Source organism: Pempheris klunzingeri, chromosome 12, assembly GCF_042242105.1.
Source record: "Pempheris klunzingeri isolate RE-2024b chromosome 12, fPemKlu1.hap1, whole genome shotgun sequence".
NCBI classification, from domain to species: domain Eukaryota; kingdom Metazoa; phylum Chordata; class Actinopteri; order Acropomatiformes; family Pempheridae; genus Pempheris; species Pempheris klunzingeri.
The window spans coordinates 5916703-5944071 of record NC_092023.1 but is presented as its reverse complement, the minus strand read 5'-3'; the positions used below and the strand labels follow the sequence as shown (position 1 = coordinate 5944071).

Here is a 27369-nt window from a genome sequence, read left to right as displayed (position 1 = left end):
TCTGGCATCTTAATGACTTCATTTACCCACTCACAGGGTATTTCTATGCAAATTACCTTGAAAGGCCACACTGCAGAAAGTGACATCTATTCTGCTGGTGTTTATAAACAGGAAAACACACAGTGACCTATATTCGCATTAGTACAATTCAGCCGTGAGGATCTTTGCCTTGGTGGTGAATACTTTATCCAACAGGTAAAATACTTCGAGCAACAGCCGCACTGCTTTGAACCAGGATTTTCTTCAATGAAGGGAGTCCTCATGTGGCCATTTGTGTTACTACAGCTGAATCTTGAGAAGCTTAAAACCATTTGTGTAACACTGACCTGTTTGCAAATTTTACTGGTCCATGAGGAGAAAAAGCTACCACCCATCCATCCATCCATCTTCTGTACCGCTTATCAGTCAGGGTCGCGGGGGAGATGCAGCCAATCCCAGCTGACTTCGGGCGAGAGGCGGGGTACACCCTGGATCACAGGGCCAACACAGAGACAGACAACCACTACACCTACAGGCAATTTAGAGTCACTAATTAACCTAATGTGCATGTCTTTTGGATAGAAAAAGTTACCAATAAATAAAAAAAGATAATTAAACTGATAAAAGTAGAAAAAAGAAACTGCACATCTAAGAGGTCAGTGCATGGTTTGGGAACAAATTAAAAATTGTAATACTGTTTTGACACCAAGCCCCCTTAAAATGTTTCATCTGTGAATGGCAGAAAACACCCACAGTTGTTTGGCAGCTTTTATGTAATGTCATAGCAAATCCACTGGATGTCACCATCAACAAGTTCAGAGTAAATAGTATGAATAACTAAAATTTAGAACACAAAAGTGGAAACTAGTTCTAGTTGTTTAGAAATGTAACATAACTGATGACGATGCCATTCAAGCTGCTTGAGGATAACTTTGATCCAAGTGAAGTCAGTGAGCCCCCCTTTGGACTTGTTTAACAAAGTTTCAGTATAAAAAGATACAAACTAAAGGCAAATTACAGGCATCAGGAAATGGTTGTTGTCCAAATGATGTACCAAAGAACCAAAGATGTTTTTTCCAAATTTTATTTGATGACAATATACAAGAACATCTTGAGCACGGAGACCCTCCCTGGCTGCACAGGCTCACTGTGGGGAGACAACAGCAAGATTAATACAAGAGCAAATGTTTTTCTATAACAGTCACTTTGACAATGTAGGCAACATTGATTTTAAATGCAAGTTAAAACAACAAGCGTTACTTGACAATGTAAGTAATCTTAAATCTGCAAAACGAAACAAATGTTTATGGGGTTTTTTTGACGAGACAAACAATGTTTGTCATTTTGTCAACATTATTGTGTGAAGGTTTGAATAAAAGAAAAGAAAAAAGACTGAAGACATTTAAAGAAAAAAATAAATTTCAGGGAGAAATTCACATCAACAGGCTTTTAGTTCAGTTGCCACACACTCACACTAAAACACACTGAGACCACATGCTACACTCGTGTTCTGCTTCTACAACTAGAGATCTGCAGCATTGTCAAAGCACTGGAATTTGATTAAACATATGCCAGAGTGGGCAAAGCCAAATGGATCTGCCCATTTTAGCAGAGACAGTGGTACAAAGGGCTTTAGGGAAAACCTATAGCAGGGAGTCTGAAAGAACACGGGGAGAGGGGGGGGGGGCACTGGAGGAAAACTGCAAGGGAGGATAGGGTGCGACATGCATGGCACAACGCAGATCTATCAGCTTTTGATGTGCAACACAATGGCACACCGTGCTTTTTCTGCTTCTATACCTGCACACTGACACTTCATTTCTGCAAAAGAAATCCATGGGAAGCGAAACAAAGAACAAAAGATGGGACAAAGTAATGTTAACATGTTGAAAATTAAAACATGGAATAGAAAAGATCTCTGAATGGATGTGTACTGGCTGTACCCCACAGGTCATGTGCCACATTTAGAACCAAGCCAATTGAAACCATGGTGGACGTGGTTGGACAGTGTTGGTGTTCTACGAGCCTGTTGTGCTGTGGCTGTTACAGATTCAAATGTATGGTATCAGACAGTCCAGCTGGGTTTTGTGACTAGGTGACACACAACAGTGGGTACAGCAGTATGCAGGGTTCACCGAAATAAAAAAAAAAATACAACACTGGTATTAGATTATTACTTATACTTCAAGTACTTTCTTTTGTTGGTTGTAGGATCTCCTCATACTGTCATTAGGTTTCCAAAGCAGGGTCTACAACACTATTAGTTTTCAGTCCAGGCTAGTAATCATTAGTAATCAAAGGGAACTACCAGGAAGTATTAACCAGTGTGTCAACTCCTTTCATATTAGATGCATCATGTACATCCAGAGGGAAAAGCATTAAGGCTTCGGCTCTCTGACTGGTAGGTGAGGGAGTAAAGGGAGGAGTTAGCTACAGTCTATCACTCCTGGATTATCTGCACACTGCAGTGAGTCTACTTATTAACATTTACCTTCTACAGTTCCCGAAGAACATGATACGGTTGGAAAGATGACAAAAGGAAATTAAAACAGTAAAAGTTGTGAACAACAAAGATTAGCAGGGTATGAAAAGAACAGGAGTGCAGTGAAAACCAGAAAAGAATCAAGTGCATTGAATTGAATATTGCCTTCCTTTGCTGTTCTGCACTCTTTTGCTTGGGAAAGAAATGTTTTCACTTTCTATATGGCAGCACCATCACAAGAATACATATCAGTTCTGTCGATAAATGTGATCAGCTTTTGTTCACTTGGCACCAAGGATATAAAAGCGGTTACAATACCTTTTTGCCAGCAGCACCCACAGTGGCCTTCTTGATGCCTCGTACTTTCTTCATTCTGTTCTTGCGTTCCTTGCGCTGTTTCCTTGAGGTCTTCTTCTTCTCATAGAGACCATGCTGAGGAACACAAATCAAGAGGCACTTAAATTTTACCACATTATACTGACTTGACTGAATAACTTTGAAGTGATATTGAAGAATTAATGTTACTCAGTTTTGTGTATGTCTACATTAAGCAAAAGAATAAACTGTCTACAAATGAATAGGCTGCTCCAACATTGTGATTCAAATGGTCAATTGTCTTAAATTTTGTTATGCAACTTCCTGTACCATCACACCTTTAAATTGTACTCGTTGTACAACCTTTTTAAACTGAAGTGCTGCTCTGCTGCCTACTGCAGACAATTAACATGATGTACATGCAAAATGGGATACATTCAGTAGCTGATGACTGAGGGGAGCCAGGAACCTTAATATAAGCAATCGCTCCCCTTAAACCTGCATTTATGGTCTAGAGGAAGATTTCAGCTGCCTGCTGCTACAGAATTTGCAAGATGGTTGAAAAAAAAGCCTTCAGCTTATGAGCACAAGAAATGTGGTCATTGTTAGTGAATAAAACTGTTCATGTAGATTCATTCAAACACTTGGCATCTGGTTGAAAACTCACCCTGGCCAGTCTGTGTTTGGGCTCGTTCTTCTTGGCGTAGTCTAAAGAGTCGTACACCATTGCAAAGCCTGTTGTCTTGCCGCCACCAAACTGAGTCCTGAAGCCAAACACGAACACGACATCAGGGGTGGTCTTGTACATCTTGGCAAGTTTCTCCCTGATTTCAGTCTTGGGTACTGTGGCCTTGCCAGGGTGCAGGACATCGACGACCTATAAAGTGGAAAAACAATGAGTACATGAAACAGAACCCCACCCCCCAAAAAAAAACAGCTCATGATGGCAGAGGGGTTTGTAATCTTACCATTTGCTTCCTCTGAAGCAGTCGGTTCGTCATGAACTTGCGGGTCCTGACTGTCACTGTGTCATTCTGCAGATGGGAAAGGGGAGATGATCATCACTACCAGCCAGTATCAAAATCTATAGGTCGCAAATCAAAAAACAGCAGTTTGTTGCACTTCACCTGCCCAGGTAGCACGAAGATCTACCATGGCATGATCTGTCAGTTTCCTAGCTGTGATAACGGGCTCACCTGGACCCTCAAAATGCTTCCACAGCCTCATGCAGCTTATTATGAAAAGTAACATGTGCCCGAAGATAACTCTGAGCCGTACTATTTAATTTAACGTGCTTCCTCACTATAAACGGGGGCCTTGCCGTGGTTATCTGTGTAGTGTATGCTAGCGTTAGCCACTTGGGCTAAAACTGCTATATTAACTATTATTTCACGTCTGCACACTACAGTGTTTTTTGGAGATACCGGGAAGGTTAAAGACAGTTTGTTGTACATTAAAAGTATTAAAAACTCAGAATGGTTAAGAGGCAAACCACCCCAGAAATGAAGCAAACACAGTGTGTGTGTGACGTCCAGCTAGCAATTGGATGTTACCGCTAAATTTCCTCTCATATAGTTTCGTATCACATCGATATTGACATTTTATTACATTACACACTCATACGATCACTTCATAGTCAAAAAATAAGTGCTGATGGACGGATGGCCGCGATGATGAACGGATTTTATTTGTATTTTTTGCCTCAAGACTCACCATCTTGACGCCGGCCTCGCTCAGGGACGTAGAAAAGGAGGAAGGACCCGTGGGCGACCGGATTAATGCCTGCCGAAAAATGAGTAGGCATCTACCTGCCTTGCCTGATGTAAAGAAACAAAATTGAACAAAATTAAAGGAATCAGAATTGTTTTATTTTTGTTTCAGTCAATGAAATATATCGCTAGTACGTGGTATCTCATCTTTAAATGCGTTACAAAGAAATGGGGCTGATCATAGAAGCATTTAGCCTTTTTTCAATTGTAACCACTAAAACAATATGTGTTTTTCTGATCATTAAAACGCGCAACTTTGAAGAAAAAACACAAGCTGCTCCGTTTGGATGTGTAAATTGTAAATTGCTGTCGGTAAACGACATCATTTATTGTTCCTATTTAGTCCACTGGACGGCGCTGTGTCTGTGCACCTCTACGGGAATAATGATTTTCTACTTTTAAGATAAGATATAAGATAAAATGAAATATTCCTTTATTAATCCCACGATGGGGAAATGGACAATATCACAGCAGACAGGAGGAGATATAAAAATATGTAGATCTAAAACAGAAGAAGTATAAAAATAGAGACAATATAATATACATTTTGAGGCCCCTTTTGAGTCTGAGGGCCCCAATACCAGCTGCTAACTCTGCTGTCGATCCAAGCTTGACTGTACAAATGAAGAATAGGTGATTTGGAACAATATGAAGTATTATTTTTACTTTAGAAAACATAAGTTCACATACCTAAAAACCTGACATCATTTTCATGTATTGTCCTTTCTGCCAATTCAAATACATTTAGTCTGTTTATAGAGAACTGAACAGTTAGTTATCTTAAAACAAACCCATGATATCTAGTTGGGTGGATGCAACAACACTAAATGCTTACAATGGGGATTTGTTTTTAGTTAGTCAATGAGCACTTGTGACATGACATTTAAGATGTGGAAAGAGGGCTCCGCTCTCTTGCACAGCATGATTCATTGTCACTGAGACTATGAAACATTGCAGTAAAAACACGATGAACATAAAGACGGACATGTCATTTTCTTTGTTACGGAACTTTATTGATCTTGCAGCAACAGTGTCCACTGGCATTTGAGTTTCATTTAAAATAAAGTTATTTAAAATCAGAACAGAAAGTTACAGTAAGTTTGTTTCAAATCTCTTTCGACACACAATGTTAAGCCCTCATTGTCAAACCAAACTGATTTGAAATCTGCGATCTGAATTATGAATAGAAGGAGGTTCATCTCCTAAAATGTGCAACGCAAATCGGGTTCAAGCAATCCCTCGCTGTGTTTGTCACCACAACATGGCCAGAATTAATTACGAAGCCAAAAAGAAAAACTAAAATCTTTGATAGACATCATTTCAGCCATTTAGTGGTTCCAGTCGTACAGAGAAACGAACCTATGGTATGAATGAATTCTGAATGAAAAACAGGAACTTCATGGTGATTTATTTGCCAAGTTCAGAGCTAAAACTGACAGAATTATGACTGAGGTGTAAAAAAAAAAGCCAATAATAATAGTGGGACTATCTGAGCATGTGGCACTCTTTTAACCAAATCACCATTTAAACTTCAGAATCCAAAATTAACAGGCCCGCTTTCAAACTTCACAGCTGCTTGAGGAAGAAAATAATGTAGAAAAACAAACCCCATAACAAGTAGTTTTGCTCATTTGCTAAGTACAATGTTACCTGTTCAATGTTACAGTGAAAAAATAAACATCTGTTGGATAGTACAAATTGATGATAAGGAACCTAGTTTTAGTTACTGCATTTGATGTGAAGTAAGGCATGGGCAGACATGACACACAAAATGAAGAAGGTAATGTAAAATGAATTAAGGACACTGGGGACAGATTTGTAGATTAAGGGACAGCATCTATCAAGCCAGACCCAAACAATGTCTTCTGGTACCTTGATGCTTTCAAATCCAAAGGCTTGACAGCGGTTACACCCAAACAAATACCTTTGATACTAAGAAACTGTAGTAAAAAATAAAATGCATATAAAACATCTGGATTATTTAAAGTTTTTCCAAAAAATCTGCTTGTATTATCCCCAAAAATAACCATTGTGATATCTAACGTTTCCACATTAATCTAAATGTTTATCTGGTCTGGATATTCAAAAACACCTGATGGATGTTGCCTTGTCTTTTTTAGATTTATCAAATTCGTTTAACACATTAAGACAACAAACCGGTTACGTCAAACTATTGTTCGTCAAATATTGTTATACTATACTGAAATTCAAATCTAAATGCAAAGCTTGTTTGTAATTTTCAAATTCATAATTAGCTTTACGCTAAAGCGGGAGATACAATCAATTGATTATTACAAAACAGTTAAATCGCTGCCCTAAACTTCATTTAAAAAAATGTTTTCCCCTGAAAAAATCGGCAACTCTTGCAGGCTTGTGTTGGTAATGGAAACTAAAATCTTGGAATGGCATGAAATTTTCACCAAATGGCAAAATAAAATCCCAGCATCCCTTTACATACCATCTCGGGAAACTAGACAGACCAAACAACCTATAATAGATTGTGGAGCTTTTCAAGTAGTTCCAAAAACCAAAAAAAAGAAAAGAAAAAAACATCACTTAAATAACATGCTTACAAGGGTCTTCAAAACCAAAGACTGTGATGAATATCAAAGCTTTTGACTGATTCTAAGGCCAGTACTGAAAACATTACCACCACCTCCCCCAATTAACTTGCAAAATGATCGGTTTTACAGTTTTACAGTGTGCTCTGTTAAGGATCCTGACTCACAGAAAGCTGCACTGCAATCTACTAATTGGACAATGTGTCTGGGTACATGATATTCAGGCCTGCTCCCTCGCTGTGTGGCTGTGAAGTTGCCCAGCGACTGGTCACCATGGAAATCTATACAAATAAACCTAGTTTCCAGAGTTGGCCACACTGTACCTGTATGTATGATATACTGAATCCTCATGGTTTTACACACGTTACATCCAGCAGCGAGACAGAGAGCTAAAGAAGATGGCTGCCATGAGGGCTCACAACATTGGTTTCTACAAGCCAAGCCACTGGCACGGGTGATGCCAGGTCATTTGCTTTTTGCTGGTGTGGTTCCAGTCTGTTAGATGTCCATTTCAAACTGAGCATCATCACCTGGAAAACAAGAAGACAACGAGGTGGTGAGACGTGCCTAGAAAAGACTGGGCTGTTATATTATCATCAGGGCTGGGGAGTAAATAGTCACACATAATTAAATTAGAGAATACATGTATTGGTAAACCTGTACTAATACGGGGTAAAAAAAATATGCAATTAGATTACATTTATTGGATTAATTAAATGTTGGTGATTACAAAGAGGTTCTCTGTTTTATTTCATCTTTTCGCCGTGCATGAAGGCTTTCTTTTGGCGTATTTGAAGGCGACACAGGTCAGGTCAACACAGGTTGGGACGAACGTCAAGAGTGGGATGGTGCACGGACAAGGAGCTGGTTCTGCGTCTAGACAGGCTCCATTCATGTGACACTACACGCTCAAATTCTGAGCATCGTTTTAGACTAGAAGACAATTCAAGCAAGAGAATCAATCAAATCAATGCGCATTGCTCTAAGCAACCTGAATCTGCCATGCCTGAGACCAGCCGACCCCGCCAAGGTGGGTGACCATGTCCTGGGACAAGAACGCTTTCAGTGTGAGAAACAATATTTTCCACGATTCTTAATTCAAGTTCTATTGGAGAACTTTTAAAAGTTTAACAGTAATCACACTGCAGTCAGTATCCTCAATTCAGCAGGTGACTGATTAAATCTAAGCCACTGACGTTGACATGAACTTGTGAATGTGTAATTTGACTTGTCTACATGTCTGTTTTCTTTCTAATTGTTCACTTGTTTCTTATTTCTTATGCTGCTGTTGTTTTTTTATGCTGATGTTTCTTTTTTTTTACACTGTTGTTGCTTCTAATGCTGTTTTGTCTTTTCCACCTGGTGGACAACAAAGATATTCTGTTCTATTCATTTATAATTTTACTTTCCAGCTTTATTGGCCAGCTAATAAAATTTTTTTAGAAAAGTAATCAAAAAGTGATCAAATGTCACAAGTTACATTGTCTTGATAAAGTAACTGAAACAGGTGCATTACCTAACACACTTTTAAGAGTATAACGAGCAATCTGTAACCTTTTACATTTCAAAAGTAGACTTACCAACACTGATTATCACGGCGGTTATAAAGTGGAATAACTATATGATAACACCAGAGGGTGTGTTGGGGTGTATACAATAAAACACTTCTTAGTACAAAGGTCCGATCCGTACCGTATTTCTTACCGGTTGTGGGTTTGCCATCATGGTTGTTGATGTGGTTGTTGGCTTCATTCTTCTGGTTCTCACGTAGGACATTTTGGCTGGTCACTCCAGGGATGACAGGCAGGTGAGCTGGGGGGGTCTGGGCAATGGGGGAGTTGCGCCTGTCCAACAGGAACTTGCGGTCATAGATGATCCGGGTTCCTGTAACAGAACATAATACAGTTTCAGTTTCTCTTCCTCTATCTGAGTAAATGTGTAACGTGAGTCAAACGTTTGGCCTCCATCCAGCGTGCCCCTGATTCAAGTCTAGTCTAGTCAAGTCAAGTCTGATTCAAGTCTACAAGCATCTACCTTTCTTATAACAAGTATTATTTAGTAAAACACTTTTATCATAAAGAAAAGTATGATTACATACTTTTCTTTTATTGTGAAAGCCCCGCATCTGCATCTACAGCCTTGCATTTAAAGCCAAAAAAAGCGTCAACACTAAAGAGAAAAACACCAAACATTAAACACAAAGAACATGATGTGCTCTGCACTGGCTCTCCTGTACAGTACACCTGCCGGATGTGTTGTACTTCCTCATTTAGAGGGGGTCACACATGCACTAAAAGGGAATGATCTGCTGCACAGTATGATGCATGGCTGGTGTCTTGTATTTCAGAGAACTATCACATTCCTGTTCTCCACGGCTGGGTTTTCATCTCCTTTGCATGTGATAACCAACAGGTAAAAATGAACTCACAAGAATCTCTGCGCTGCAAACCAGCCAATCAGGCCGCAGCTAGAGCCCAAAGGGGGCGTGGCCAGGCTTTGTTTTTGTTTTGAACAGGATGACACGGCAGCCGAGGCCACAGTGACAGACATGAACATTTAAAGGTGCAGCGAGAGCGCAAACACGGCGCAGAGAAAAAGCAAATTATCCTCAATTTTATCAAGAAACGTGCACAAGTAGACGGACTGTCGCTTTACCTCCGGGAGTGGTAGAGAATAAAGTGCCTCCAGGGGTGGTACAATAGTCATGAGGTAGCTGCGTTGTGTCGTTGATCAACACCGTCCTGGTCGGGATGGCCCTGCTCTCGCTAAACTGACGACTTAGAGACATTTTCAGCGCCGATTCGGTGGCAAATTCAGCAGCTACAGAAAACTGGGGTGTTTATTTCCCGACGGACGGTGGAAACCCGGGCCGTTCCCCGCTCTCTTTAATCTTCCCAGAAGCTTTCTTGTCTCTCCTTTCGTCCTCCCAGCCGTCAGCTCCGTCCCCTCCCTCGCAAAGGCAGGAAGCACGACAGGCTGCGGGCGGATATGAAGTCAGCGGTGCGGAGCATCAGCAGATGGTGGCAGCCCACCTCCTGCACCTCCTGCACCTCCGAGAGACACGTCTGTCTGCATGCGGTTCTTTAATTGTGTGATTTTCTTTAGAGGTTCTGCATGCTGGTAGGAGGTGGGCTGATCTTCTGTGAGCATCCAGATTCAGGTTCTGTGAGCTGATTTCTCTTTGACCTGAACTCAATCTGTGCAAAACATCCCAAAAACTTTTACATTAAACCTACTTTTTGTTTGAAAGACTGACTATTCTTCAGAATTATTTTATTTTTAGCTAAGAACTGGGTTTAACACAAATGAATGGATGTCATATTTCTGTAATTGTGTATATGCTTCAACTTTTGTATTGTACTCTGGCAAAATAATTTCCTTCGGGATCAATAAAGTTGATCTTATCTTATCATATGTTGAGTGACAGAGACAGTCGGAGGTTGTTGCTTGATAAGGTTGGCAAAATATCAAGATTTGTCTCCTGAAAATAATTAATAAGAATAATTTCAATCTTTTACAAGATTGGATCCAGAATTTCTTCCTTTTAACTTAAAGAGTAAAATATAGACAGACTGTTCTCTTAAAAAATCACTTGTCTGATGCAAAGGCATAAGCTGTCATGAGAGATCATAGCTTTTTAGTGATAAACTGAGTTACAGACAATTATAATGCATTGGGATAGGGGTTTATTTCTAGTCCACAGTTGGTGGTTAGTTAGATATACAAACACCTATCACTCTAATTCAGTGCCATCAGAACTTAAATAAAGTTATTAAGCAAAATCATATCATGTTTCAACAATTTCAGGCCAGCTTCATGTACAGTTTTTCTTGTTTGTGCCTTTAAATAATTAGTTAAGATAAAGAAAAAATACAATACAATAAATGGAAAAATTCTAAAAGTAGCTTACTAAAGACTTCTGTAAACAGAACATGGTTAGTTTATTAGAAGAGACCATTGATTCATCCTGCAGATACGAAACACTCAGCCGACATGGCCATAAAGGTGAAGGGGGACTTTTTAAGTGCATGACAATACGGCCACTCCTGTGTTATTAACAAGATCAGTAGTCAGCACAGTATATTGATTGTAATATAATTTGGTTGGCATTGTTTTTTTAGTGGTTTTATAGCAAAGAGATAAAGTCCAATAAAAAAAAAGATCACAATAAATTAATATTCACAGATTGGAGTGTGTGGGAGTGCTTTTTAATTGTGGTTTAAACCGATATCAAATTATTATTTGTGGTCTAAACCAGAAACAATTGAAAAGCACTCCCACATATTCTAAATAATATCATGGGTAAAAACTTATTATGTAACATTTTATTTGGGTGGATTTGGATGTGGTCTATGACGGCCGAGCAGGCAGAGGCACTGACTCATTATCTTTTCATCCAAAACTGTAATAATATATTCTGCAAATTGTATTAGTTAACTGCAATGCAGCCGTTATTACCAAAATAGAAACAATATTTATTTAATATGATAACCACAATAAGTTATTCATGAGCATTTTCAGTTCTGTTTCTGTTGTCAGAGGCACTCAGATCTTTCTTAGGTAAACATACTATTTTACAATTTTAATTCTAAGTACCAAAAGTACTCACTCTGCAGAATGGCCCACTTCAAACTAATGTATACATCATTATTGTATTATAATCATTAATACATTTCTGTGTATATAAACAGCCTATCATAATAAGTAATGCACTTATGTGTTCATCACTTTAATGCTGCTGCTGGAGAAGCTGGAGATAATTTTAATTACTTTGTGAAATCCCCCCAGGGATCAATAAAGTCACATCTTAATCTAGAATAAAACATCATCATTTATTTGTTAATTATATTTTGTGTTTATCAAACTGAATAAATGTAAATGTGCGTTATGTAAATGCACATTCTCTCTGAAAATTACTAGTATAAAGTAGAAGACAATTGGAAATACTCAAGTAAAGAAGAAATACCTTAAATTGTATTCAAGTACAGAACTTGAATAATAATAAGAATAGTTACTTTCCATCATTGGCTTTATACACAATGCTAAATTCCGCTGGTGAATTCTTCAGGTGAGCTTCCTCATATCTGTAATGGTAGTTTTTAATCATCTGCTAAACTCGACATTTCCGAAAGTCCGTGAAGGCATCAAAGGCATACTGCGCATGCGCGGTGCCTCTCCGTCTCCACTGGCCGCTTCACGGCGCACACGTTTCCTTCCGGCGTCGTCCACCATCCCAGAAACAGACATCAACACAGAGCTGCACTTCAACATGAGCTTCGCAGTGGAAGAGAGGGGAAACCCGAACTCTCTGAGCTACCGCTTGTTCTTCAGTGAGTACAAACCGAGAGGAGAAAAAAAGCTTGTTGTTGTCACTGCTGCCTACTTTGAGGGCTCTTTACAGACAGGCCCGCACGTGTCCCCACGTGTCACTTTCTGTTCATTTATTGTTGCCGGTTAATAGTGTTGCATGCTGTGAAATAGAAATTACAAGCAGACCTCAGTTTGTCCGGACAATCCTAATGACTCGGCTTGAGCCACTTATAGTCGCGTCAATCTCTCGTGCCGGTTTTACCAAAGTGAGATGATTTGCTTTGTGATATCTAACTCATAATATGTGTAATGGAGGACCTTACACCATTAATCTAGTCTGGACCTAACAGGAGGAAGTTGGTTATTTCGGGAAATCTTGCAAGGTGCACAGGCGTCATCTGGGTTCAAATGCCTGGTGGTGGGACGACGCCCTCTGTGATTATAATACTTAACTCAACACGATACCGAAAGCAAAAGGCTGCGAGTTATTCACCTACCAGGACTAAGTGCTGCCAGTCACACAGGCCAGATGATCCTCATTTCATATTTAAATAAATGTCCTGTAGCAGTTGGCAGTCATTGTTGTTAAGACATCTCCAAGTCAGAAAAAATCTCCAGGATTCATTATTAAAATCTAATTATATTCCTTTAAAAGACTTTCAGGTTACTGAATGCAGGCCCTAAACTAGTGGCCTAGCAGGATGCTCAGTCTTCAACTGGTCACTCAACCATAATGGCCACAAGAGAAAATTGCATCAGCTATCTGTTTCTTTTTTTTTTTTTTTTTCCGCAAGATCACTAAGAAACTAACTGGCGTCCCTTCAGCCAGAAGTCAAAGTAAGCATTGTGTGCTCTCTTAGCAAAGCCACTGGGCACGATGCCATGACTCCCCTGCTGTAGGACACACAGTTGTGGACACATGACGGATCAAAGCAGCTTTATCCGCCTGCCAGATTCATACAGTGTTTAATCTGACTGTTTTACAGAAAATGCTGAAGGAAAGTATATCTCGCCATTCCACGACATACCAATATATGCGGATGAGAGTCAGGTATGGTCACCTTTATGCTGGATAAATACGTAAATCTGTGCGTGCCCTGTTAACCATCCCACCGCTTAAATACTGGCTGCAGTGCTGCCATGAATATGAAGCTTTGTATGCAACTACAGTATATCAGTCACAGACATTGACCTGTTTTAAGTAATGCTCTCCCTGTTGTAAGGTCATAGTCTATTTAGTACAGGTAATGGCCTTTACTCTTTATTTTCTCAGTGCTGTGTCAATATCTCATGTGATTGCAGTAGATTATTTATTATGTTATCTTTCTGAACAATTAATCATATCGGTGGAAAAGCTTGGAACAAAGCAAAAGCTAAGCGAAAGCTAGAATTTAGCGTCTTTTATCATTATTTAGAGATAATTTTGTCACGTTCTTGTCTCTTTCAGAACATTTTTCACATGGTTGTTGAAGTACCAAGATGGACAAATGCAAAGATGGAGGTATGAGTCTGAAATGATCTGAAAACCACCGTGTATTTATCAGTTTAGAAAGATGTTCATTAACCTCTGGCTCATATAATGTCTTCTGCCCATAAAAGAACAAGTCATCCTTCATGTGGAAGTTAACCGAGATTAAACACTGGGATTTATTATTTTTAGCCTTACCGTTATTAGAATAATATGAATATTTAAGGTGAATTTAGTCATGCAAATAATTTTTATTGCAACTGGAGTAACACTCAAAGTTCCTCCATGGCAAAAAGGCATCATGAATGCCCTTCATCACGTCCACTAATCATGTCTGTATAAGTAACAGCAATGCAATTTATTTTCAGATCGCTACAAAAGATCTGCTGAACCCAATAAAGCAAGACGTGAAGAAGGGGAAGCTGCGATTTGTTGCCAACGTTTTCCCACATAAGGGCTACATATGGAACTATGGAGCCATTCCTCAGGTTAGTTTCTGCTTTGAAAGATTTCCGACACTAGTGTGCGGTCCTGCAAGCTGCAATGGCCTGGGACCAATCCTGCAGAGATTTGAATATACAAGCCTGTGCTCAATTCTGGCATGTGATGTTTCAGACATGGGAAGATCCTGCACACAAGGATGGAGACACTGGCTGCTGTGGCGACAACGACCCCATTGACGTCTGTGAAATTGGCACTAAGGTACAACGCTCGCCTCGTTGGTCTTTCGCTTAAGTCGCAGTAATTATCGATTCCATTGTTTGCGTGTGGAAAAAGGAAAATACTGCTGATGACAGCAGAAAGTGAACTGCAAACCGCCCTCTGTAGGTGTGTTCCCGTGGGGAGGTAATCAGAGTGAAGGCGCTCGGGATCCTGGCCATGATCGATGAGGGTGAGACTGATTGGAAAGTGATTGCAATCAATGTAGAGGACCCGGAGGCCAAGGACTTGAACAGTAAGCACTTTATTTTATTTTGACACCTCTTTGTTTTTTTTGTCTGCCTGAGTTTCTGAGCAGTCCTGCGTCACACCGAACTTGTTCGCTGTCTCTTCTGTGTTCAGACATCAGCGACGTCCAGCGCCTGAAACCTGGTTATCTGGAGTCCACGGTTGACTGGTTCAAGAGGTACAAAGTGCCAGACGGGAAGCCAGAGAACCAGTTTGCTTTCAACGAGGAGTTCAAAGACAAGGTCTCCACATAACACAGCGCATTTATTTTTTATTTTTGCAGCGACAAGGCCCTACTTTTAAGGAATTGCAGTTTATGGCCTTGTTTAAAGCATTGGAAACTTCACTTGCAATGCATTTATACACAGACTTTTCTTGCACGAGTGATGTAGTTAACTCTAAGTATCTTAGTTTCAACAAGGTTTACTGTTTTTTGTGTTTTAGGACTTTGCCATTGAAGTGATCAAGAGCACTCACAAGTTCTGGAAAGCCCTCATTTCCAAACAGACCAGCGCTGGTGAACTGAAGTGGTAAATGTTGTTCTTACTCCCGTGACCACAGCTTGTAGAACAAATGTACTCTGAAATGTGTGTGCACCTTTAGGATCTTGATTTCTGTCTTATCGCCCAATACAGCAAAAACACCTGCGTTTCAGCCGGCGACAGCCCTTACTGCTGCTCAGCGGATGAGGCGAAGGCTGCTGTTGATGAAGTAAGTACAGTTTTGTGGATCCTTTTTTGCAACATAACAACATGATTTCAACACCAGGCCTCATTCCTCCTTGATTATTATTACACCACTGACATTTCGCTCTATTTTTAGACATGTCCATGTGGAAAAGAAGAAGCTGTCCCCTCATCAGGTAGCATTTACAAAAATATTCCTGTAAGTCCTGTGAATAATGTTCAAATTATCATCCAATGTGAGACTGACTGTAATGTTTTCATTCGCAGTGGATAAATGGTTCTACTACGAGAAGAATTAAACCTGAACTGGAGCACGGAGAAAGGCACATCTCTCATAGGAATACTTAAAGACGGTCTAACTTCATGAACCAATGGGATGGTGGGGTCTGGATTTGTTGTTTCCCTGTAGCTGGAGAGATAGCGGTTAGATACTGTAGAGAAAGTCAAAAACGTACTCAAGTCTTGACCAATTAATTGACACTTATTTAACAAAGATCACATCTGAGATGTGCTATCATGAACACAGTACGGTATCTACATTGCCTAGTAGATACTTGTGCCCTGTATGAGATTCTGAACTGCTTTAATAAAGCTTCTCAGATTAATTATCATCAATGTGTGATTTTCTTTGTTTTTTTCTACAAGCACTGGAAAATAAGATAATTGCTTAACACTTGTCTGTTACAAAATTTATTTTAATTTACAAGAAGTGCATTTTAGTTTCTCTGTGGCTGCCATGACTCAAGTTTAATCAAGGATAAGAGCAGAGCTGTTGTCTGTGTGAGAATTATTATTCTGTAGATCACTTTTTTCTGGACTGAACTTTGCTCGTTGTTGTACTTCTGCCATCTAGTGTTCAGTACCCTGCATTACTTTTCTTTGTCCTGTATAATTTGTTTACGTGCATACTTACTCTTTTCACAGGACTTTTTGTGATATGTGTGAGGTCATTTCTTCCTTTGCTATAAATATGTGCTATCAGGCTTGTGTTCCTACTTCATTTTCATATTTACTTTAATGGTTGTAACCAGTAAAAGTGGGAGGTAAATCAAATTTCATATGAACTAAAGAGAAGCAAAAACAGGAAAAAGTGAAGTATAATTGCAAATTAAGTTCCAGAATTAAAAAAAAAAATGTAATTAAACATTTCATTGCGTAGATACTTTGTTTTGTGCTATTTTACAGAGCTTATAGCCAAAGTGTGAAGTCTTACATTAAAGTAGTACACACGGGCAATCGACATTTACAATGACAACTTTAGAAGTACACGATGAGACATGGAAGAGAGCTTTTAATTGTGTTTATATTAGATATAATGAGATTAGAATATTAAAATTAGATACTGTGGACACAAATAAAAAGTCAAAAAATACTTTTATTGTGCAATTAATTTTAGGTTGTAATATTGTAGAAAACTCCATATAAAATCTGCCCACACCTTTTTGCAGTAGGATACCTATTTAAAAAAGTAAAGTGTGAGTTATTATTATTAATTTTATAAGAGTGGCATGTGCGCCCCTCCCGCTCATTAGCCACCCCAGTGACGTATTTCCGGTTATCTGTCAAACTTGTGGGCTTAACGTCAGTCGACGGGTCGGGTTTGGACCAAAAACTAACCGACGGGCTGGTCATAATTTCGGCAGACTAAGGTAACACCCCACATTAAATATTAAGTGTCCTTTATCCCACATTTCCATTTCAGTCTTGTTTTCTACTCGTTGAACCACTTTTCCCGTCATGAAGTTTCTCGTGTAGTTGTGTCGTTCTGGACCCCTTTGGGCGCTCACGTTGTTGTACTATATTGGTCATTGTTTACTCTGTAACAGCTGATCTCGTTACTACCAGTGTACATGTGATAAGCCGAACAGTGGCAATAATCGTGAAATAACTGGAACAATCGTTTCTGAGGAGCTTAGGCATGAGTTAAAAGTCCTGTCGTGTTTTAATGTGTTATTCGTGTATATTTGCTTTGGGATACTGGTTTGGGATCTGTGTAAAAACTTGCTGCTCTTTATGACATGAATACCGTCATTTTTGTCTAACTAACCCAATACGCAGTGCCTGTTTTGCTATAGTATTTAATCCATAGACATAGGAATTAAATGGCATACTTTTTATATGAAGTTTGGTGTTTACAAATGACCCAACTGAAACATTATATGAGAATGATAATCAACAACTGTGTAATTTCCTGTAGCCTTAGTCACTGAAGGCCTGCAACAAGCACATCAAGTCCCAAAGAGAGTGACAGGTGTATGTGTGTGTGTGTGTGAGAGAGAGAGAGAGAGAGAGAGAGAGAGAGAGGGGGAACCACGGGGTGACTGCTGAGATCAAGTGTCCTTGCCACAACCTGTCATAAAAATAGTCAGAGAAAGATCAGTGTGACTCTGTGAGACAGCTCTCAGAACAAACTAGCATCTAAAAATCACCCAAAGCCTGTTTGGTGCTTAGTTTGCCCTCCTTTTCTTTCATGCTTTAAAGCTTGTGTGATTACACAGAGCTTACACATACCAGCAGAGTAATCCAGGGTCAGGAATAATCATTAACAATGAGCTTCAGTGCTAAATTCTGTAATGCAATCATGTCCTTCTGCAACAGTGCATTAAATTCAATACTTACTCTCACTTAAGTTGCCAATATGTGCTGTGTTGTTACTCGAGACATATTGTTATGATGCCTTAATGATTATTTTCATCCATGTTATCTCTTTTACAGGTAGTCAAAAAAATGTCTTTTATATTTGACTGGATATACAGGAGCTTCAGCAGCGTCTTGCAACTATTAGGTACAGTATTGTACATAAATGTCGATAATATTGTCCAACCTTAACCACCAGAACTGTTTTGTCGTACAGAACATTCATTTTTCAATCCTAACAACACTGTGCTATTGGACATTACCCTTGCCTATGAAGGAAACTTCCTGAAATTCCTTTTGGAAGTGTCAGAAACATTATATGTGTTACAGAAACACAATTGGCACAATGTTTTTAGTACATGGGCCAAGGCAGAGCTCCACAAATGCACACTTGGTATCTGTATATTATTGTTAGTCACTACAAGCGTATATCCTTTCACATTTTGGCACTTTTCACCAATTCCAGCCTAAATACTCACAACTGTGCAGATCTAATTTTGGTATTATCTATACCTCTAAATCTAGACATCAATGTGCATACATTTGTGATAACACAAATGTTTCATAACTTTAATGGAATTCCTAACCATTCATCCTCTTCAAGACTGAGAATAAAAACACAATATAAGTTTGTGAGTGTATATTAAATTCACATTCGTTTGTTTTGTTTTTATCATCAGGGTTGTACAAGAAGACCGGCAAGCTAGTGTTCCTCGGACTGGACAATGCTGGAAAAACGACACTCCTGCACATGCTCAGAGATGACAGACTAGGACAGCACGTGCCAACGCTACATCCAAGTACATCCAGCGATTTGCCATGTTGTCACTTCAGCAGTCAGCTTGTTTTTCTTGCTTCATCACTTCTCTAAAGCCAGTGCTTCTCCTTTTGCCCTCAGCATCTGAGGAGCTGACCATAGCTGGAATGACGTTTACGACGTTTGACCTCGGAGGTCATACACAAGGTAGGAATAAGGAAAAATGCTTTGATGCACTGGCAGCTGCCACCTGTTTGTTACATAAACAATGAAATTCTTTTGCTCTCACAGCACGAAGGATCTGGAAGAACTACCTCCCAGCCATAAACGGAATAGTCTACCTGGTGGACTGTGCTGATCATGAGCGATTAGCAGAGGCTAAAGTTGAACTGGATGTAAGTTTATTTCATTGACTTCACTTATATATCGACATGCAACACAAATTTTTTTTTATAGGTTTCACTGATAGAAATGGTCTCTTTGTTAAATACATTGAATACACTTCCTGCCTGCAGGCCCTGTTAACAGATGAAACCATCTCAAACGTCCCGGTTCTCATCCTGGGGAATAAGATCGACCGTCCAGAGGCCATCAGTGAGGATGCACTCAGAGGAATGTTTGGTCTTCATGGACATACAACTGGAAAGGTAATAAGCACATGTGGTGTAAATGATGGGATTGGAAAATGTAGTTTGTTTTTTATTTGTGCACTTATTGCATTCACCTAAATGGTGCAAAGTAGAGCAAAACACTAAAATGGCATATTTGCCAGTACTATAGTGTCATAAAGTGTCTTTGTTGCCTGGTAATTCGAGGAAATATTCACTGCATAATGTCATCAGCAAGCTTCACAAATCCCCAAAGCCGGACCTACCTATCTGTCAGCACAGTGTTATTGCACCCACTGTGGCTTTGAGCTTGCTCTCTTGGTTGCTTACAATCACCACTGCTCTCGTTAAATACAGCAGCAGTGGGGGGGCAATATGCTATTGAGAAGCATTTGGCACATCACCTGTCTAACGCAAATTATTCATTGTTAGTGTAAATCTTGTTAACCACCTGCTGCTTCTCGGTAAGAAGCAAGAAAACAAGAGGAGACGTGAAAAGAGAGCGAAGGGAAGCAGGATGCTGTCGTGAGCCATATTGAAGGCCTGTTTGAGTGGTCCGTGTCATTTAGTCCGACCACAGCTGTACAACATGCAGAAAGTTATAAAGTTTAAGACGCTGACTGTACATGTTTAGAGTCCATGGCAAAAGATGTTGAAATGTTTAGGTTGCGAATTAAAATCTGCGCTTTTGGATGTGTGTTTTTGTTTCATTTCAGGGCAAAGTGTCACTGAAGGAGCTGAATTTGAGGCCAATGGAGGTTTTCATGTGCAGCGTGCTGAAGAGACAAGGATATGGAGACGGTTTCCGCTGGCTCTCCCAGTATATTGACTGATTCGTGCTCATTTAATAACCTTCACCAGATTTACCACGATGCCTGTGGACACACAGACATTTTCCACACAAAACTACCTGCCATAGAGAGCGATTTTCTTAAATATACTATATTTAGGACTTTGACTGTGCCAGTAGGAAATGTGTTTCAAGCAGTGTTTTGTTTTATTATACCCTGCGTTCAAAGAAATCTGTATGTCATATTAAAGACACCACAGCAAGACAAAGATTTAGTTATGAATCATCAGTCAGATTTAGTGTGGAGGATAAACTTCATGGTGTGGTTTCCACCTTAACCTAAAGCCAGTAGAGAATCCCGTCTGCCATAAAGACCATGCCATTGCTGTGAGCGAGTTTCTGACCCGCGCTTATTTTTAGCTGCTGGTGTAGACTTACAGTGAAGGTCAATTTGGTTAACATTTTGTGCTTGGGCTTACTCTTCCTTGACTGAAATATTACAGTTATACATTTATACTTCTTCTGTTTCTATCAAACTAACAGGGATCTTTAAATACCATACAGTTTTTTTTTTTTCAAGAGCAGAACAGTCTTTCTGGAAAGTGCTGCAGAGGTTTAGTGCCGTATTTGTTGACGAGAAAAGTGGCCAGTAGGCTGCTACATCCAAGGATACTGACAGTTCTGCTGATTGGATTTTTTTTTTAAATCAATAAAGGGTATACCACTACAGGCCAATTATATGAATGTGACCACAAGTGCAGTGACTGACATTTTGCTGTGAGTAACTTTACTGAATAGCACAAAACTGTTAAATAGTATGTTGATATATGTTAACTGCATGTATGTGATGATGTAACAAACTCCTACTTGTCCACAGTGGGGATGCCAAACTACCTGTTTTCATCATGGTTAATTGCTGTGAAATGACTTGAGTACTTTGTGATTAGTAGCTGCTCACAGCAGGCAGTGATATTATGAGAGTACTTGGGTGGTGCTTAGAAATAGGGTGTGCAAAATATATGCATGGAAATGACCTCTTAGTGCAATATCATACTTTATTTTTTATATAAGCTCTTATTTATATTTTGCAATAAAAATGTGGCTTGCCTTATGTGACATCCAGCACTGAGCTCTGAACTGATGTATCTGTTACAAAAAGGTAGGTCATATTGTTATTAAACGTGTGAAGTTTGAGCTTAATAAATATTTTTGACAATCCTTTAAGTCTTTCTTGTCTGACTAGATTTTATTCAGTTTCACATAACCAACTACAAACATTACTAGATTATACTATTATCGCTATATTACTATAATCATCAATGGATAAGGTTTTAAAATAATATCCATTCATCCATTGTCTGCACCGCTTATCCTTAAGCGGGTTTATTCCAAATGTAATGAAATGCTTAAAAATGTACTGCTAAAAAATTACTTTGGGATCTTTTTTTTTTTTTTTAGGAGTAAATAAACCTTTGTTATCCTTTTAACATTATAATTGAGCATTCATCAGCTGTATACACTAAAACCAAAAAAATTCATGCACTTCACTATTTTCTTAAAATTGAAATAGTTAGGTGAATAAAAACTGTGAACAGGCAACCATACAACATTTAAACTTTTTACCATTAAAATAACTAGGTTAGTTTTCCAGTAGACAAAAGCGGAAGTCGTGTAGAGAAACAAGCAACCTTAATCCCGCCTCCTTATTTCCTATTGGCTCAGAACGGTGCGTAGTTACATTCTGACCAATCATATTAAAGGGCGTGTGTTGTCGTTGTGTCTAGTGGACCAATGAGAGCCAACCAGGAAGCTACGAACGGAATTGACAGTATTAAACACTACAGTGAAGAATATTCGCGACTGAACATTAGTTTAAACTCAGTCTTCTTAACCTGCCAGCATGGAGGTTTGTTTTCTTGTCTCAAGCTGTTTTTAAATGTGCTGCTTTTCAACGGTTTTCGTCAAAGTGTCTTCAAGTTGCTCAACTCCGTTATCGCCATATGGTTGAAGTTCATCTGCTTTGCAAACATCATGGAGGTGAAGGAGATAGAGAGATACTGCTGTGTAGTTAAGGTATCAGACGCCTTTTCAGAAAAGAAAGCGGTGAGCTGCAGCGGTGTTATCGTCCATGCTCAAACTGGAACAGTGATCTGCACCGGCGTCCCTTTTTCCCGTTTTATTACCGACCAAGAGCCTCTCTCGGAAGATGGCAGCTTCCTATCAGCCGACAGCTTCAGCGAAAAACTTAAAATCCGTCTCAGCTTCTCTGCAGAGCGAGACTTGGACCCCAGTCAGCCTGCACACGGAGAAGCAAAGCCAAGAAGCAAAACAGAGCAGCGGGAAGTTGCAGCCGAGTTGCTGATGCTTGTGAACTGCCTGGAGTTCAAACAGGCTTTCCTGGCAGTTTTCCAAGAGGCAGACCAGTGGCGTTTCCATGGGGACGAAGAGGATGAGGAGCTGATCAGAGATGCCCAGTTCCTCAGCTGGTTTGCTGTACTCAAGGCAAGTGTGGTGTGTGCAGACAGCAGCCCAAATTCAGGGACGACACCCTGGCAGAGCAGCTCACCTCTCCAGAAGGGCTGCCCGGTCGTGGCATGTGGCTCACCTTTTGGCTCCCTCTGCTTAGATCTCTTCATCAGCACCCTCAGCAGAGGTATCATCAGTAACCTCGCCGGAGAGGACAACGCCGTCATCCTCACAGATGCCAGGTGCTTGCCAGGCACAGAGGGTGGAGGGTTGTTTGTGGTGAAAGGCGCGGACGATGTGCGCCTCGTTGGACTGATCGTGTCTCCGTTTGGTTGGAAGGCGACTGAGTGGATAGGCCTCACTCTTGTCTGCTCCGTCAACTTGATCTTCAGGAACATCATCCGCTGCACGAGCATTCAGGATCCACTCCGAGATGTCTGGCTCCATCCGAGAGAGGCCTGCCTCCGCATGTCCAACACAGCCCTTGAATCAAAGGCTGCTAAATACCCCACTGTGTGCCTTGTGGACAGCGGACAGTTCTGGGGCTCAGGGGTCGTTGTCACCCCTCAGCTCGTAGTGACCTGCCGGCACGTCGTCAACGGGAAGCCGACCGTCACCCTGAAGTTCCATCACAAGGATAGGTGACAGCACATTCATTGTTTTAACACCATTAAGTATGGGCTGTCAGGAACTCCCCGACTACACACCTCTCTCCAAAACACATTAAAACATGTTTGATCGACATCTTTTCACAGCAAACCTTTTGACTATTTATAGGAGGGAAAGCACAGCTGGAACTAATATCATTTGGTCTGATTTCCCTTTTAAGCACTTGCTTTTGTGCAGCCATCAGTACTGTTATTACTTACACCTGAGTTTTTCTGCTACTGTGACGTGTGTCAAAATGTTTTGAAACTGAAGAAGGTGTATTGATGTGAGCTGATGTCTCCAAAACTCAGTAAAACGTTGTGAAACTGGTAATCCAGATGAATAGACACTATTTTAGAGTGTTTTGGGTTTAACTGTTCCTTTAACACCTTTCCTTTACAGGCCCTACGCTACTTTGATTCATGACCACAGGAGTTTTTATATATGTTACCTGATTGGACCTCTTCTGTGTGCAAGAGGACTGAGATTGATCACCCTCAATCTTGCACGTTTTCTCACACCATATGTCGCATATATGTGTGCAGTCAGTGCACTGACTTTGACAACCTCACATTAATTATTAGCAACAGCTTCCAACTTCAACTTGAGCAGAGATTTCAACAACCGTGGATGATGAAATCTCTGCTCAAAGCAAACTATAACAAAAGACCTCTGCACTTTGAGATATGCTAGAAAATAGGTTGGTTAAATCAATATGGAATATGCAAAATCACATTAGATTAGACCTTTTGAAGACCAAACTTGTATTTCAAGTACATAATTCAAGTAGTTATTCAAGTTTCAAAATAACATTTCAACATTGTGCAGTGAAATGCTTTGTTGTCCCCTCCAGTCTTGTGCTTGGCAATACATACGCAAGAAAATATTTAGAACAAGAAGAAGATATGTACAACAGGATGGGAAATAAGAGCAAAAAATGAGATAGGAAGTACTAAATATTAAATAATTGGCAACATCTGTGTGGGTTCAGGGCTTTTTTCGCGAGCTGTAATGCTTCTGATCACAATGTGCACCGATTTGGCACAAACAGTACAGAATATGTAATGTTTGCTGTTTGTTTTGGTGATTTCTGTTTCACAGAGTCAGCGATTGTGTGGGTGATGTGCTATTTTTCACTAAAGCATCTTCACCCTATGATTTGGCTTTGGTGCAGCTGAGAGACTCCGTCACGGAGGCCGTCGTCCCTCGAATGGCTCAGAGTTTCAATCCAGGTTTGATTTCAGTCTTGTTTAGTGGAAACTACAATTGTTTTCGAGTGAAATCTTGCTTTATATTCAGTGCCAGATAAAATCTAATGAAAATGTTTTAAATTTCATGCTCCGCTTGCTTTCCCTGCCTGCAGGTGATTCTGTAGTTGTGGTGGGATATGGCGGATTGGGCCGGAGGTGCGGCCCGTCCCTGACATGCGGTGTCCTCTCCAAAGCCATTGGCTGGAATGACCAGCCTGTCATGCTTCAGACCACCTGTGCTGTACAAGCAGGGGCCAGTGGGGGCGCTGTGGTGCGGTCACACTCAGGAGAGCTGCTGGGTGAGAACATGTTCTCTTTTTGATCAGTGGGGGGCATATGATGACCACAGAAAACCTCGCTATAATGATGCACCATATGCATAGAGCCAGGCAGCCATACACACCAGAGTGCTCTTAATGCACCGCTATATTTGCAGTTTTAACGAGTTTAATGATCGTTTGCTGTTTTGTAGGCATCGTGTCCAGCAACACAAGGGACTTGGCAGCCAAAGTGACCTACCCACACCTCAACTTTAGCATCCCAGTAAATATTTTCCAGAGACTGTTGAAGAACTTTGACCAGACGAGGGATGTTAATGTGTTCAGGGTGTTGGACACCACAGAAGAAGAAGTCAAAAGGGTTTGGAGGCTACAAGGTGTTGAAAGCAAACTATAAAAAAAACAACAACCTTGAGATAAGGGTTAGGGTTAGGTTAGAGAAAAGGGTGGGTGGTTGAATCAATATGAAATATATGCAAAATCACATTGGATAATTAAAATGATATTATATAGAACTTTTTAAGACAGAACTGGTGTTGGTAACTGGTAAGATATAACCATTTATATTTAATACCTAAACTATATATTTGATACCTCAGTTTGTTACAAACACTGTCACAGATCTGAAGGAGTAACTGCAAGTAAAACAGAATAATTCATTTCTAGTATTAATACACATTCAGGAAATGTTTATATTTATAAGGGCCAGTTAATGGTGACGGTCATGTTAAAGTTACTTTGAAACCATGATCATGATCGGTTTCTTGTACTGTAATGTGATTGAATTAATAAAATACTTTATTTTGGTGACATTTCAGTGTACAGTTGGTGTATTCTTTGTATTTAGTTGACACAACTAATTTGCTAAAGGAACACAAATAGATCTACAAAGCTAAATATAGAAAGATTAATCACCCATATTTCTCCCTGTAAAGTCTTTAAGTATCACTTAAGATCATGACAGAAAAAAAGCTCTCACATCTAACATCTGGGTTATTTCACAATCACAGCATCAAGAAAAGACGATACACTTTTCCTGGAAGCATGTGTCAGGGTTTACACCTGGTTCCGTTACATATGGCTTGTTTTCACCGAGCAGGAGGAATATTCAGCATAATAAGCTGACAGGTTGCAGAAAATGATTGGTCCCCTTGGGTAGCCAGAAGACTTGCTATCAGTATCAGATATTCAGACATCTGTTGGCAGGCATATCCACTCACAGCTAGCACATTTAAGGTTTCACCCACTGGGATATTACTGGTACTGATTTCCATTATCACTGAAACGTGAAACTGAGAGATGACATTTCAGAGGATTGGCTACTGTCAGTTTTTACAACGCTAAGACAAGCATTCCTGGCTTTAGCTCCCAAGGATGTGCATGCACTAACATACTGAAAGGGTCCTGTTTCACTGTTCCCAGACTGAATTGTTCACGGTGGAGAGGCTGGAGAAATGTCCCGAGGAGGCCGAGGAGAGTTTTCTATAGACACCGTGCTGTTCGTAGTGCTGATATGCAGACAGGGGTTGTATCTCATTTCTGCTGGTTTCCCATAGCTATAAGCTACACATCGCTGCAGAATGAGGTAAGGCAGGAGCCAAAGTGAGCTGACAATAACATCTGCTCCTCCGAGGATAAGTCACATGGGGAGGAGGGCTCTGTCTTTGAGATGGCTTTTACGATGGGCTGTGTAGATGTGCAACATAACATGTTAGTTATTATAATGTTTGTCCTTAATATTCAAGTTTCTAACATGTAGTTTAACTTATTTGGAAACTGATCTTAAACTGATGGCTGAAAATAATGGTAGATTAGGTTGTTGCTAAATTAAAGTCACCTAATCTAAAAATCATCATATCACACAACGACAACAAGATTTTGAGTGTTAGTGTTTAAAAACCCATTAAAACATATAAACAATAGACAGAAAGAGAAAGAAATTCAGAGACATTTTATTTCTATGAACAAAAAAAAAAAGGAAATCTGACCTACTTGGGATTTGTGCATCATGAAATACAGAAATTGCTTGAGGAAAAGTTGTGCTCAGGGACAGCAGTGTAGTGATGATGGAAGACGTGGTAATTAGAGCCCGACCAATATTTCAGCATGGCTGCAATTATCTGACAATTTTGGCTTACCGCAGACGTATTGGCACACACAAGAAATAACAGCGCACATCTCCCAACAATACCTTACACACATCACAAAGTTATTTGATTTGATTGCATTGTCACTTCTGTAAACTCTTTGTCTTGTTTAAACAAAAATGTACTTGAGATGCCAAAATTGGCCTCAGCAATCAGAAGCAGAATCAGCCGAGCTCTAGTGGGTGTATAAGAGTATTCTGAACGTGCTCGAGGATCATGACGGTGCTAAAATTTGACAAGGAATGAAGAAATAACAAAAAGACAGACTCA

The 27369-nt window shown here is 39.9% G+C and overlaps 5 protein-coding genes across 7 annotated transcripts; 3 read left to right on the top strand and 2 right to left on the bottom strand.

Moving 5' to 3' along the window:
• Window positions 1-1047: 1047 nt before the first annotated feature.
• Window positions 1048-4555, bottom strand: rps24 (ribosomal protein S24). Of its 2 annotated transcripts, XM_070841311.1 has the most exons (6): window positions 4490-4555; window positions 3745-3810; window positions 3444-3653; window positions 2780-2893; window positions 1780-1800; window positions 1048-1126 (listed from the first exon to the last, which is right to left on the bottom strand). In XM_070841311.1, exons 1-5 carry the CDS (start codon window positions 4490-4492, stop codon window positions 1795-1797), a joined length of 399 nt encoding a protein of 132 aa, XP_070697412.1. In that variant the 5' UTR covers window positions 4493-4555; the 3' UTR covers window positions 1048-1126; window positions 1780-1794. The 2 variants fall into 2 exon arrangements, with proteins under 2 accessions (XP_070697412.1, XP_070697413.1); XM_070841312.1 differs by lacking the exon at window positions 1780-1800.
• Window positions 4556-5536: 981 nt separating this feature from the next.
• eif4ebp2 (eukaryotic translation initiation factor 4E binding protein 2) lies at window positions 5537-10045 on the bottom strand. Of its 2 annotated transcripts, none has more exons than XM_070841082.1 (3): window positions 9762-10045; window positions 8799-8990; window positions 5537-7636 (listed from the first exon to the last, which is right to left on the bottom strand). In XM_070841082.1, the coding sequence occupies exons 1-3, from the start codon at window positions 9892-9894 to the stop codon at window positions 7605-7607; spliced, it is 357 nt and encodes a 118-aa protein (XP_070697183.1). In that variant the 5' UTR covers window positions 9895-10045; the 3' UTR covers window positions 5537-7604. The 2 variants fall into 2 exon arrangements, with proteins under 2 accessions (XP_070697183.1, XP_070697184.1); XM_070841083.1 differs by having other exon boundaries at window positions 8811-8990.
• A 2258-nt stretch (window positions 10046-12303) lies between these two features.
• Window positions 12304-16129, top strand: ppa1b (inorganic pyrophosphatase 1b). Its single transcript, XM_070840653.1, has 11 exons — window positions 12304-12436; window positions 13403-13467; window positions 13864-13917; window positions 14253-14372; window positions 14500-14586; window positions 14713-14839; window positions 14947-15074; window positions 15277-15362; window positions 15468-15543; window positions 15655-15694; window positions 15786-16129. Exons 1-11 carry the CDS (start codon window positions 12376-12378, stop codon window positions 15815-15817), a joined length of 876 nt encoding a protein of 291 aa, XP_070696754.1. The 5' UTR covers window positions 12304-12375; the 3' UTR covers window positions 15818-16129.
• Window positions 16130-17106: 977 nt separating this feature from the next.
• sar1ab (secretion associated, Ras related GTPase 1Ab) lies at window positions 17107-21519 on the top strand. The gene is made up of 7 exons (XM_070840888.1): window positions 17107-17167; window positions 18234-18303; window positions 18836-18955; window positions 19054-19119; window positions 19204-19307; window positions 19428-19559; window positions 20237-21519. The coding sequence occupies exons 2-7, from the start codon at window positions 18246-18248 to the stop codon at window positions 20351-20353; spliced, it is 597 nt and encodes a 198-aa protein (XP_070696989.1). The 5' UTR covers window positions 17107-17167; window positions 18234-18245; the 3' UTR covers window positions 20354-21519.
• Window positions 21520-22132: 613 nt separating this feature from the next.
• Window positions 22133-25702, top strand: tysnd1 (trypsin like peroxisomal matrix peptidase 1). The gene is made up of 4 exons (XM_070841128.1): window positions 22133-23417; window positions 24526-24656; window positions 24788-24973; window positions 25147-25702. The coding sequence occupies exons 1-4, from the start codon at window positions 22342-22344 to the stop codon at window positions 25347-25349; spliced, it is 1596 nt and encodes a 531-aa protein (XP_070697229.1). The 5' UTR covers window positions 22133-22341; the 3' UTR covers window positions 25350-25702.
• Window positions 25703-27369: the final 1667 nt, after the last annotated feature.

Coding starts and splice junctions, on each gene's coding strand:
- rps24 (XM_070841311.1), bottom strand. Junction 3,654..3,744: donor TGCTTCAGAGGAAGCAAATG/GTAAGATTACAA, acceptor TCCACTTTATAG/GTCGTCGATGTCCTGCACCC. Junction 2,894..3,443: donor CCAAACACAGACTGGCCAGG/GTGAGTTTTCAA, acceptor TGTGTTCCTCAG/CATGGTCTCTATGAGAAGAA.
- sar1ab (XM_070840888.1), top strand. CDS start 18,246: ATGTCTTTTATATTTGACTGGATATACAGGAGCTTCAGCAGCGTCTTG. Junction 18,956..19,053: donor CGTGCCAACGCTACATCCAA/GTACATCCAGCG, acceptor TTTTGCCCTCAG/CATCTGAGGAGCTGACCATA. Junction 19,308..19,427: donor AGGCTAAAGTTGAACTGGAT/GTAAGTTTATTT, acceptor TCCTGCCTGCAG/GCCCTGTTAACAGATGAAAC.
- eif4ebp2 (XM_070841082.1), bottom strand. CDS start 9,894: ATGTCTCTAAGTCGTCAGTTTAGCGAGAGCAGGGCCATCCCGACCAGG. Junction 8,991..9,761: donor ATTCTCTACCACTCCCGGAG/GTAAAGCGACAG, acceptor GTTCTGTTACAG/GAACCCGGATCATCTATGAC. Junction 7,637..8,798: donor CACAACCGGTAAGAAATACG/GTACGGATCGGA, acceptor CTTGTTTTCCAG/GTGATGATGCTCAGTTTGAA.
- ppa1b (XM_070840653.1), top strand. CDS start 12,376: ATGAGCTTCGCAGTGGAAGAGAGGGGAAACCCGAACTCTCTGAGCTAC. Junction 13,468..13,863: donor TATATGCGGATGAGAGTCAG/GTATGGTCACCT, acceptor TGTCTCTTTCAG/AACATTTTTCACATGGTTGT. Junction 14,587..14,712: donor TCTGTGAAATTGGCACTAAG/GTACAACGCTCG, acceptor CGCCCTCTGTAG/GTGTGTTCCCGTGGGGAGGT.
- tysnd1 (XM_070841128.1), top strand. CDS start 22,342: ATGGAGGTGAAGGAGATAGAGAGATACTGCTGTGTAGTTAAGGTATCA. Junction 24,657..24,787: donor GGCTCAGAGTTTCAATCCAG/GTTTGATTTCAG, acceptor CCCTGCCTGCAG/GTGATTCTGTAGTTGTGGTG. Junction 24,974..25,146: donor ACACTCAGGAGAGCTGCTGG/GTGAGAACATGT, acceptor GCTGTTTTGTAG/GCATCGTGTCCAGCAACACA.